Genomic DNA, 13,319 nt, shown 5'->3' on the forward strand with positions numbered 1-13,319 from the left:
AAAAGCAGGTTAAAAGCAGGATCACTAGTATCATGCAACGGTGCTGGGATCAAGGGGCACCACAACTGGCCACAGAAAACAAACCATCTGCCAAAGGATGGCACATCCCATCCTCTTTCTCTACTAAGGAAAGACAAACTAGTCTCTACGGATATAACTAATTAGAAAGAGATGGAAAAGAACAAGACTTGGAACACTCAATTCCCAAGCCCTCTCCTGTGGCTTTTGTCCTTCAAGGCTCACATTTTCCCCTCTGTGTACAGACGGTTATTCCATTCTGTAACACAAGGAGGGATTAGCTTCAAGCATCATCCTTGCCCTTCATTAAATAAGACCTCATTGCCACTAAAATTATTTGCAGCTTCCTTCTTCCGTTTTTTAAAATCTTTGCACGATTCCGAGACGTATCTCCCCTGTGCTCAACACATTCCAGGAACCATTTGATGTGTTCTTAGCCCTGCACATCAGTTAGCCCAGTTGCTCGATTTGCGCATGCATAAACTTTTAAAGAGCAATACTTGCTAAGTGTTAGCCTAAAGCTAGGATAACTCCTCAGCTGTCAAAAAGGAAAACCAGAAGACTGCATAGAGTAGCAAATGCTAATAAAAATTAGTGGTGTGGGGAAGAATGTATAATCTTCAGAAGCAGGAGCTACTCAACTAACTTAAAGCCATAACTCCTCGTCTCCCCTGAACAGGAAAGGTCATCTAATCCTCGCAAAAGAAACTGGATAAAAGGATTTGAATCTACATTGAAAACAATCTGTGCTGTTTAGGTGATAACAGAAATAGACCTTGCCATGCAAAAGAGTTAATTCTTACCTTCTTGGTGGTTCCCAATTCAGACAAAAGAAAACTGGAACAGCTGGGGCCTCTTCAAATGAGTGGTATGGACAAAGCTCTCCGTTTTCTTCCTTTCAGAAACCTGCTTTTGAAAGACAGACAATTCTTTGGACATTCATTTTGTGAAGTTCAGTGACTTACGTTCAAGAAGAAGCACTTATCTCCTCATAATATTACAGTTGCATATCCTAGAAAGATGAAAACGTAATTATGGTGGCAAGAATTTGTACTCAGTGCAGCTCAAAATCTTTCCTGACTTAGAATCACAGAATCATCTAGGTTGGAAAAGACTTCCAAGATCATCAAGTCCAACCACCAGCCTGACCTGCCGAGTCCCATCACTAAACCACGTCCCTTAGTGCCACATCCTCACGTCTCTTAAATACCTCCAGGGACGGGGACACCACCATTTCTCTGGGCACCCCGTTCCAATCCTTGGCTGTCCTCTCCATGAAGAAATTGTTCCTACACCTCATATGTTAACTTAAGAAAGCACCTGAATTGAAAAGTATTTCTAAAACAAAAGGGTTACAGAAAATTAACACAAATATTTATGCTTTAAAATCAGAATACCTACTGTTTTATATAAATATATTCATCCTTTAATTTATCTGTTGATGAATTCGTAAAATTTAGTAAAATGAACTGAAGTTTCTTCTTCCAACACAGCAGGAAGCATGGTACTTCCAGTGCTGTACAACAAAAGCAAGTCAAGGCTTAAATTACAGTAGGTAAGCATGGCTATGACTTAGTGGAATTAAAATAAGTAAATAAATAAATAAAACCTAACCCTTCCTCCAAGTACAGACACACCTCATATAGACAGAAGTACTGAGTCTCTCTGGAAATAATTTACTTCAGAATTCTTGAGTGATATATAGTAAAATACTTTTCCATTTTCGCCCCACTGCCAGGTAATAATAAAATACATTACTGAATTGACTCAGAAAGGTTTTATGTTAAGAACACAGCTGTTACTACATACGATCACGATGCTTTTTTGATGCTTTTCCAAACGTAGCTTAATAGCAATTGGGCTATTTTCAATAAATTCTAAGAAAACCATTTGAGACTGTTTTCTTCTCGTTTAGATATTAGAAAGTTGTTATTGCAAATCAACTCTAAATGTTAAGCAGTAATTACAAAACCAAGTTTCTGTTGCGGATTAATCAAGTTGGTACATTTGGTGCATCATTTTCTATGTTACAATTGTTATTGAACACACACTTCATGGCTCATTTTAGGCAAGTTTACTGAAATCAACACTGACATTCGAGACCGGGCCCAGCCAGTTACAGAGTAAATGGCAAAAAGGTCTCTGTCCTACAAACCAAACGTCCCTGGGACATGTAAATTTATTATCACCACAGATAAGGGAGAAGCTAACACTAAATGTTTGCACCCTGATTTTGTATCACATTGATAAAAACCAGCAGAATTACAAGAGGTAGACGACCAACTCACTGCATTTCATCAATGCATTTAAAAGCTTTTCTTCACTTGTCCACTCAAAATGCCCATAAATAAGCTCAGTCACATAAAAAATTCCTCCTAGTTTTCATTACACTACTTTCCTGATTAGAAACTACTGACTGGAGGAATAATTTGTCAGAGCCAATGCAAAACAGCATTCTCTACTTAGCTTTGAAAAGGAAGTCAACACTTAAAAGAAAACATGACAATTTTGCTATTAATTAATAACTTTTATAGCTCAAATTTAAAAATATTTAAATCAGAAACAATTCAAGATTCATGAAGAAAAATCTGGAGCTATATACATGCATAATTAAGAATATCTAAATTTTGGTCAATATTTACTTACTTTTTGTACAAGTTCTTTCACACAGTCATATTTACAAACATTTGTTTAAAACATATGAACATACATCTTTAATAGAATTTACAAATCATTTCAATATATCTTTTTCTTAAAAACAGAAGACCATTTCATTGAGTTGACAAACATTTGGTTTCATCATATGGTACTGGACAGGTGGGATGGAAAGTTATCATTATCCAATTATTTAAAAAATAATTATGCTATTGGTACCCAAAATTATCATATATGGCTTTAAATATCTCCCAAATGATCAACTCACAAACACAAATGAAAGTCCATCTGTGGAATATTTCTAAATGTTGAGCCTTTCTTTGGGTTAGGTCCACAACTCTGCAAACACATTCTAAGCATATACTCAAAAATAAGAAGTCCTTCTAATTTTACAAAAATAAAAAAATAAAAAAATCCCTGCTTCCAGTGAAGTCAAACACATATTTAGTATCTGTAAGATGGGATGAACTGGAATGAGTTTTCTAGACATTCTAGCTACCTTTATAGATTTTTTTTTTTCTATTGTGGTATAGCACAGTTTTGAACAGACAATATTTTTGGGATATTTACAGGAATCAAATGACAGATGTCTTAAATAAGGATGAATACTTATTCCTCAAAATATGTACTTTTTTCCAGGGGAAAAAAAATCCAAGGAAGTTTTGTCCATAATCTCTGAATTACTGATGCAATCAAGCCAGATCTAGTAGCACGGTCTCACCTCACACATAATCTGAACATTTGTCAGCTTGATTGTTTTTGGTCTTGTTAGGAAAAGAAATGAAAGTTTTGGCTTTGGCAGATCAGGCAGCCGTCTCCTTTTAACACCATTCTCTAGAGCTCCTGCACAGATTGTTCCACAGTTTGTTCTTCTACGGGCTGCATCGCTTCTTGAACATAAACTATGAATTCTGAAGCCTCTCCACCCTGTGTATAGACAGTCACTGTCTCAATTCCTTCCACTTCATCTGAAGAGACTACCAGGTGATGCTGTTCAGACAGCTCCACTGAAGCCTGCTGCAGGGTCTCTTGTATCATCAAAGTGTGATTGGCTGACTGCTCCTCTTCTTTTACCTAAGAAGAAATTGAAGAGGTTACAGAAGTTTCACCTTTTCCAGTAAATAACCAGTACTGTGATGATTAATGCACACACAGCACAGAAATTAGAAATCAGGCAGTTTTGAAAGAAAATATCAGTTTTACACAGAATTTGTAATGATCACTTTGAATAAGTGTATAGCCATACAAAATACTGACAGCAGTAGCTCAGCATCTCATTTATATGCATGGAGAGCTATGAAGCTACAGAAACACAGGACTTTGGGAACAGCTTTAACCTCTCACCAGTCATTCACTCAAAACCAATCTTATTTAAATAAATCGGAAGTCAAACAGCTCCTCCAGTATCACTGATGTGAGAATACGTCTAAAACCACATGAAAAGACACTTAGAGTCCCCAGTTTTTAATTTATTTTAAAGCTCATTGAACTACAAATTTCATTGTAGCAATACTCATTGTAACCTAAACTCAATGGACTTTTATTAAACAAAAATGGTGAAATGTGTTAATGAAATATCTCCTTAACACCCGTTTGCAAGGCAGCAATTTTTACATTATTGAAAGGATATTGATAGTAGCAACTGAAAATAGCAGATTTTTAAATGAACGTTTTTCTGAAAGAAATAATGCAATATATTTTCATATCAAATTTAAAGAACTTCAAGCAACTATTTGTGAATTATTAGACTACAGTACTCACTAGGATTCAAGAACAGATCTTAATTCTTCACCCCATCCAGATATTTCCATGCACCAGACCAATAACAGCACATTCAAAAACTAAGTCACGTGTAGGAAATGCATTCTTACAAGTATTAATGATAAAATAATATTCTTTTGGGTAAATTTTTACACATGCAAGAATATGCAAAGGCATTTGTTAAGTGTTTCCAATACACCACCACTCCCCTTGTTCATTGAAGGGGGCTGTTTTATTTGCTTGAGCATAAAAGCCAACCCACTTGCATCTGCACCACACAGTTAATCAGATCCTCTCTTCCTTTCCCATTTGGAAAACGGGTAGTTTTTATTAAGGCCTATTTCCCTTTCATTTAGGCTTAGCAAATGTTCTATGAAGTGAGCTTGCAGAGATAAATCACGTTTATTTCTCACTGTAAGAAAGTAACCTACTGAATTTGTAGGACGTCATATTCTCTACAGAAATGCTTTTTTTCACATCATCAAGTGCATCTATAAATCACCAACTTATGCAAACAACAGGGCATGAGGACAGCATCGGTGGCTCACCGACATAGCTTTACAGAAAGCAAACCTCCATGGTACTTCTAATAACCACACAAACAGTAATATGAGGAGAACAAAGAATCAATAAATTATCGGTTTATTGGATTTCAGCATAAACCTTGTATTTCAGGGCAGTGTATATGCTGTGCTCTTGGCAGCACTGAACTCGTAAGTGATTTTGAAAAAACAGGTCAAACACGGTAGATTCCAAAGCGTGGAAGTCTACTAAATCACACAGATTAGTAGCTTTCATTTCCATGAAATGTTTCTATGTAGTAGATCATTTCTATGCATTGCTTTCTAAGAAGTATTATTAGAACAATCAAGTCCAAGAAAATATACTGGAGTTCAGTATTGGTGCTTAGGGGGGGCATGGGGACAGTAGGGAAGAATTACAGAGAAGCGTCCAAGCATGCATTTGACCCCTTAAAGACTTACAAGGAGAAAAAGAAGCTCTGTATGTTTATTTTCTAGCTGCTCCTTCCTAACTTCATTTTTTCCCCCTAAGCAACCATTCCCATTGCTGTACACTGACTTTCTTTATAACGTTTTTCTTCCACGTTTAAAATATCTGTCAGATCAAGAAGATTACAGAGATGCACAAACCCCATAGGACTCCGTATCACTTTGAACTTTCACTCAATTCATCAGGCTATACAAAGCTTTTTCTTGAACAATAACAAGCATGTTCAGGTGTTAAATTATTCAGAGGTCCCAGAGTTGTATGTCTGTGGTACACTGATGAAATATAAGTGGATTTTAACCGGTGAAAGATTTAACTTCTAAAGAGAATCTTACCATTGTCATTGACCTTACTGCAACAGCATAGTTGTACCTACTGGTGCTGACTCCGGCTTTGTTGCACAGGATTTAGATGATACGGATAAAACTATGGGAAAGGGATAAAGTCCTTTCTATGTTCTGTTTCTTTTACCAAGCGTACCTGAACATTTTAAATGGAAGCTATTTTAAACAGTGCCTGCTGGAGTTCAATATCCTACGAAATTGGGTGATGCAGGTTGCTTTGTCTTGACACAAGAAAATTTGCCACCACCCTCAGAAAAACAAATTTATGTTGACACAAAATATGGGTATCCCCAAAATTACCCTTTACTAATGCAAGCTTTGAGTTTCTGTTGAAGATGCAACAAGCCAAACCATAAAAAGAAATGTAACACAACTTTCTTCTCCTGATGACACACCTTTAAGTATTTTTTTCTTTTATAATGGGGGGAAATTTTGTTAATTCAGACAGAACTCTGCCTTTTTTAACCATGTCCTCCTCTTTCCTGAGGCTACTTGCTAAAGTGGCAGCTCCTGTTCAAAATGGAAGGATCCACACAAGATCTACTAACATAGGTCACAACAAGTGGACAGAAGTCTCATGTCCAGTGGATTCAGACAGGTAGCTGCAGCTAAAAATGTCAAGTAATTATAATCTTACAGTGCTCGATGCTGGGGATCTTCAAACATACACAGATAGGAGTCTTCTAATATTATTTGGCCTTTCAGTTATGTAATGTACAGTAACTCTTGTGTTAGTGCATCATACATAATCCTCTGACAATGTGCCTCAGGCCAGAAAAATTACACTAAATTTACTAAGAGCAGCAAGAATGCACAACACGGTCTGAAAAGAATCTTGTACAGTCTCACTTTAGTCACTTTAAATCAAAACCCATAAATAATTTTAAATATAGTTGAGTGTACATAAATAATGAACAAAGGAAGATAAATAAAGCACAGTTGACATGAAAATGAAATGAAACCAGAATCTCATTCAATTCAATAGCAGCAATCTAATACTTATTCAGTTTTATATGCTTTTGAAATGAAAATGGCCAATAAAGAAAGTTAATTTAACCTCCCTACCTACCTTTATCGATATGGTTTTATTACCCTTGTCATGCAGGGTACAGAAGACTAATGCCCCTATTTCTGGTGTTTCTAGTTTCCAGTATCTTTTTTTGGACAGCTATCTGTAATCCTTTTAGTTTGACAAATTACCACATTATTTTGGATATTTACATTTCAAATCAGTTCAATGTTTACATGCTTCTGCTTGGTTCCTATTAGATCGTTCCACAGGGAATAATCTCAAAACGTTAATTTACATCCCTCAATTTGATGAAACAGTGGGACAGCTGCCATCAGAATGAATGAAGTTACTACACTCAATTCTTTTTATTGGCATCTCAAATCTTTTGAAGAGTAGCATCCATGACCTCTTTTCTGTTTGAGAGCCAGCTGAAAAGCATCTGGCTGCTTATCCTTTGCTAAGCGATGGCAGCAAGAATCTGAAGCCATACACAGCTGGCATACTAAACCAATTCATTACCTGCATAAATATTTCTTCCTGGCTTAATGTGCCTCTCATGAAAGTTAATGGATCCTCTGCCTCCATGTCTTTATAAAAAGCTCAAAATTTCTAAATTATCTAAAGTTCTAAATGCAAATATCTGAGGGCCATCCAAATGACACAAAAAATGGGTACCTCTTACAGGAACCTCTTCCTCTAAAACCAAGCAAGTCGTTTTTATTTTGAGATAAATTAATTCAAGCCATTGAGGAAAATAATGCTTCTTCCCTTCCCTGAAAAGTAGAAAAAGGAAATATGTACAGTAAACTGCTGCTAAAGCTACTTTTTTATTCTGGAGCTCATCCTCAGAAATAATGATTACCTTCAATTTTCTTTGAAGTCAGCAGGAGTACCAGACCCATCGTGTTTAAAACAGCCTTGCTAGGCTTGACCCAAAATCCTCTGCGGAATCTCTCCCTTGATTTCAGATTGAACGCTGCCTTTCAGGTTGCCATTAAGAAAAAAAGTTAAGCACACAGATTTTGCAGGAATTCGAAACCTTACACTAGGTTACAATTGCTTCTATTTATATTATATAAGACACCACGGTAAGAAAATTTACAAATTAGCTACATAAAAGCTGAAAAGGAAAAGTGAATATAAGCTTTCTAGATCACAGTGAGCACCTGGATATGTGATATGCCAGCTTACATCCCTGCCTACGGGACTGTCTCTACCATTTTGTTTGGTGCCAGTTGGTAACTTGAACTCCATCCTTGCTTATTCTAGTTTACATATAGATATATTGTGTGAAAAACACACACAGACATGCACAGAAAAACGCTGTAATTTGATCACATGAATCTCTATAGAGAACCACAAAACAAAGACAAACTGGCACACAATAGTTTCAGAACAATAGGGGAATTCAGTATGCAAGATTCGCTTTGCATAAAATAAAAAAATGCAAAGTGGCAAACAAATCTTCCTACTGGTGATTTTTAAGAATCTTTAGCCATTGGCTGGTCGAATATATCCTGACAGAAAGGCTGTGACTGGCAGTGTCCCTTGTCTGGCAGAACACTGTATCACGAGGTTTCCTTCTGAGGAAATGTGGCAACATTGCCACCATTTCAAGAGCTCTAACAGAGGGCAGTAATGTTGACATGAGTTTTTTTCTGGATGTTATACAGATGACAAGAACTCCACAGAAGCTAAGAAAACAGGGACATCTTTCCCAAATAAAACTTTCTTTTGCTGGCACCATCAAGTTAAACAATAAAATGCTCCGTGTTCTAAAAGAACATCAGTCTTGATTATCAACCCATAGAGAACTCTGTACTGGCAAATTTTCTGGATGAACCCAGCATCACGTAGGTACAAATCAGAGCCAGGTTAAAATACAAAGAGCGTCGCTGAGGTACAATATGCAGGAGCCCTTGACATGACAGCCATGCTAATATTATTAGATACTTATTTTTGAAGGTGTGTTATACTATAAAATTCTGTCCTGTGATCATCTTCAAGCCGATGTATAAGCTTTGCTGTGCATTGCTACTGCTGTCCCTTTGAAGAAAGTGGCTGTTGCCATGGCAGGATTTTTACCAGAGCCTGAAGAGATCACAGAATAAAATGATGAAAGGAACTAAAATAAAGGGTGAAATGCATGAAATTCCAGTGTTTTCCTCAGCTTGATAAAGATCTGCTTGGTTAGTGAAATGGTTGATATACTTATTCTGCAGAGCAAGTTATTTAGAAGTCCAGGCTGAGAACAGGTTACCGTGCTTTTCAGGAATAGACTTCATCCTAATCCTGCACTCCAAGATACAGAGGTAGTAAGGTCAGTCTGTTTTTGAATGGGAGAAAACAAGAAAGCGTTCAACAGCCAATTACTCTTCTTTATTGGTAATATTAGTGTAGTGCTTTAGACCAGGACTTGGACTGTATCAGGTGTTCTACCTGAAAAAAGTATTTCACGCCCCAAAGGCCTTATATTTTCAATAGAAAACATGAGACAGTAAGCAGACACAGAAGAAGGGAAATGGGTGAGTACAATATAAATGAGACAGCGATACCTTTGTCTAGCAGGCAGCAGTATCAACAGACCAATTTCCTAACCAGAGATAATTGGTGTCATCATATTTCTGAAGACTAATTGAGAGAAGACAATGAGGTACAAATTGTTCTTCATTAAATATCCACATAACTAAGCACAATATGAAAGAAGGCATTAAGAAACTTGTTTGGAAAAAAATAATGAGCGATTAAATCTTCATGGACTGATCAAAGGTGAGAGTCAAAAACTTAACAGCTAACGAGAGACAGGACACTAAGTCGGAAAGGAGTACAAAGTCTTGGAAATCAAACCAAGGTTTTGCTGGATGTGGCAAAAAAGAAAGGAAGATCACATGGACATACTGTAAGACAGGCAGACTAGAGAGAAGTAATCTTTAAATTGCTCTGAATGTATAAAAAAGGGGCAAAGCAGCATCTGTGAATGTCAGAAGGAAAGGATATCAGAGTAACCGTAGCATAAAATAATGACAGCTTGGTCAGCCATTTTAGCAAAGCGGATAAAATGAGAACCCATATAAAAATAAGCATGCAGAATAAGCCAGCACCATTCAGCCCATCACCTGGATGCCCAAGCATCCTACCTGAAGAGGACACTAGCTTTCTGGCTTGATAACAGGAAGGACTTACATCCCATAGGGTTGAACTAGAGTTAATTAATAACGAACAGTTGTGCAGAAAGACTGGTATAATCACCTTAGTGACTAATAATATTAATTAGTGATTAATGCGATCTTCGTGGTGATCATCCGACCGAGCTTGAAGTGATTGCTCTAGAGCCACAGGAAATCATTAGAGGAGAGATGCCAACTCTAGATTGTGTAGAGTGGCCATGTAGTTTTTCAAAATGTCAACACCGACAAAGATCCTGCAAGTCAAACGTCTGTATACTACTTGGGACATGAAGCCCTGAATTGTTGATTAAGCTTTTACATGCCAATGTGCTACAAGTAAGGTGGCAGAAAAAAATTCTGTTGGTAGTATACCTAGTATAGTTGGTAGTATACCTGTTGGTAATATACCCAGGTATATTAATCAGAAGTATTGGAAAATAAGGAAAAGTACAGAGATTTGAGGTGGTGAACAATACCTTTGGCATAGGTTTGTTGGATTTTGGGGGGGGTGGTTTGTTTTTTTTTTTTTGTTTTCCTGTCCAAGAGAACAAAGAGTGTTGCTCTGCTCTAGCTGTTTTCTATATATCAGACAGGCAGGATTTGCTCTGAATGAAGATGGATCTCAGTAGCTTGTTCATACAGGAAAAATAATATTGAAAACAAGATTTAAAGCTTTAAACACTTATTTGGTGATACGTTTCTTAAAGCAGGACAATAACCCCTGCGCCAGTAGAACATACAAAACATATTTCGGGTCTAAAACCAGCAAATTAACAGAACGTTTGTTTACCAGTTATCTATGTGAAAATAGCTCAAAATGCAGATAACACACAACCAAATTTAAATGGATACTATGGTATACTTTGACTGAGACTATCTACTTCTCTGCTCAGTAAATTGAGGCAAAAAGAAAAAATAAATTTGGACAAAGAACCCTACATAGAACCCTCTGTTTCAAAGAGGTTTGGTAAAAATAACACACCCCGCATTTAAGCAAAATAAATGAATTAAAACGTATCTTGTTACTATTACACATTCCTGCTAACAAGCACTGGAAATGGGCGAGCAACAACTATAACAAAAACTAGAGGTGCTGGACACTGTCCAGACAGGAACAACTCTATGATGTTGCAGTCAAGACAGGGTGATTCGGAAAACAAGCATTCAAGGATGTTCATATTGTGAAACCAAGAAAATGCACCTTGAATCTTGTCTCTCCAGAGAATAATATACAGTTTGTTCTGCAAAAATAACACGAGTGCTCATTTCTGAGGGAAATGTTTCTTCACAAGTAACTCAGTGTTTAAAACAAACAAATGCTTAACTTATCATAGAATCATGAAGGTTGGAAGAGACCTTCAAGATCATCTGGTCCAACCATCACCCCACTGCCAATATTGCCCACTAAACTATTCTGCCTGTGAGCTAGGAAAATAATTCTCCTATATAAATAATGGACTGAACAGGCTCTGCTAGCAAAACAAACAAAAACACAAACAAAACAGTCTCCACCCTATGGAGTGAGGGCAAAAGTGCATCTGTAATAGCTCACAAAGAGTCAAATCCACAGAAGGTAAAGTGACTTGTTTTACGGTGCTGGTCCCTCCTCCTCCTTCTTGCTACGTGCTCTGTTCCTACAGAATTGCTCTCCCCCCAATTTCTCGTCCATTTTTACCATCCCTTATGAATATTTCCTATCTTTTTTAAGCATTTATTAGCTTCTTTCCTAGCTATTCTTCACACTCACAATTCTATGCTTTCACATTTTCCCCACCTTGTTACATTTTTTTCTGTAAGCAGTGCAGAACAACTCAAGTTCTATACCATAAATAAATACCACCAGTAGCTGTAGTGATCCAGACTGAATTACTATTAACTGAAATGGCTTCAAACTGACAAGATTACACTTTTTGTGTCATGCTGCAATCAAAGCTTCAGTGTGGATTTTTGCCAATCTCAGCCCATACTGGCAGAACTTCACACTAGGATCTTGGTATTCACTCAGGCGTGTGCAGTACTTTCCTTAGCGGCAGTATGTTGTCACACAACAGGATTTCTCCCAAATTAGATACCCGAAAAGTTTAATCTTGATAATAGGTTAATATACTGGCACTCAGGCAAGGAGGAGCTAAAGTCATTTCAGGTTCCAGACAGAACCTCTGAAAGGCCTCACGTACATGGCACGATCAGAGCCAACGCCAATTCCCATTTTTCCCAGTCATAATCCAAGTTAAAGAGGGCTACTTTACTTTTTTTTTTTTAGTTTAAAATCATAAAGATGAATCCTGATTCAGCCTGAGATGTTTTATTGTTACGCTGTCAAAGGATTTTCTTGTATATCATTCCTATGAACAACAAATATAAGGTTTCCAAAGCCAAAATTGAATATACATACATATATATATATATAATTTAAACACTCGACTCAAAAGCGGGGAGCTTCGAATGGAAAATCTGATCTTGAGTTCAGCTCAATAATAATTTGTATTCGTGATCTAATAAACATGCATCATGAAGGCGTCCATCTCAGGGAAATAATTTAATAGAACACTGTAAACATGATAATGTTTCTGTCTTGTGACTTAACAGAAAGAAATTAAAAAAGAAGATACCAGTCAGAGCTAGCAAATGCACTCGACATGTAGCAGCGTACTGCGAAGGACTTACGGACAAAAACAAAGCTTGTTTCTGCAGGCAGAAGTCTTGCATTACCATGAGACACTCCAAGTACTGCACACAGAAGACACTTGAGCACAGGGTTAGGGGAAGTGCTAAAGGTGAAGATGGCTGTGTTACTGACAGGCACGTCTAGATTCACGCAGAATTTTAGGAATAAAGGGTCAACAGCACTTTTTTAGGTGAAAGTAAGGACAAAGTTGGAGGCAGGAAAAGGTAGACAGAGACAGTAATGATGTAATGTGATATACAGAGCAAAAAATACTTTGAAAGTATATAATAATTTAGGATTTAGAAGAAATTTCTTGGAGCAAATACAAAAATATGAAGATAACTTGCAAAGGCAGCTAAAAATGAGAGATGAAGGTGAGAACTGATAAAAAATGGGTTACGTATGTCCTCAAAGAAAAAAAACAGCAACACATAACAGCATAAAAACCAGAACAACAATAAATGTTGTTAAGAAAAAAAATGTAACCAAGCTGCTAAGCAAGGACTCGGGGAGGCCACTGAAGAACAAGAGTGGAAATTTAGTGACAGATGATGCTGATATATTGCTGACACCCTGGATGATTTTTTTTGTCTCACAATCCACAAGTGAAGCTGAAGGTCACAGAACAGCGTGGAATAAATTTTCCAGTGGGAAAGTGAAATATGAACATGTCTTATGATCACCTC

The 13,319-nt window shown here is 37.0% G+C and overlaps 1 protein-coding gene across 5 annotated transcripts in view; it reads right to left on the reverse strand.

Annotated features, from left to right (window-relative positions):
* Positions 1 to 2,533: 2,533 nt before the first annotated feature.
* The window catches only part of ZFAT (zinc finger and AT-hook domain containing), an 89,505-nt gene continuing 78,719 nt past the window's right edge, over positions 2,534 to 13,319 (reverse strand). For 2 of the 5 annotated variants that reach the window (XM_080579028.1, XM_080579029.1), the window contains exon 16: positions 2,534 to 3,747. In XM_080579028.1, coding sequence (XP_080435154.1) covers positions 3,508 to 3,747 — 240 coding nt within the window. In that variant the 3' untranslated portion in view covers positions 2,534 to 3,507. Of the gene's footprint in view, positions 3,748 to 7,470; positions 7,572 to 7,660; positions 7,779 to 13,319 lie in introns of those variants that run through there. The other 3 variants (XR_013946173.1, XM_080579030.1, XM_080579031.1) reach the window with 3 other exon arrangements.

This window comes from Anser brachyrhynchus, assembly GCF_964034855.1.
Source record: "Anser brachyrhynchus genome assembly, chromosome: 2".
Taxonomy (NCBI): Eukaryota; Metazoa; Chordata; class Aves; order Anseriformes; family Anatidae; genus Anser; species Anser brachyrhynchus.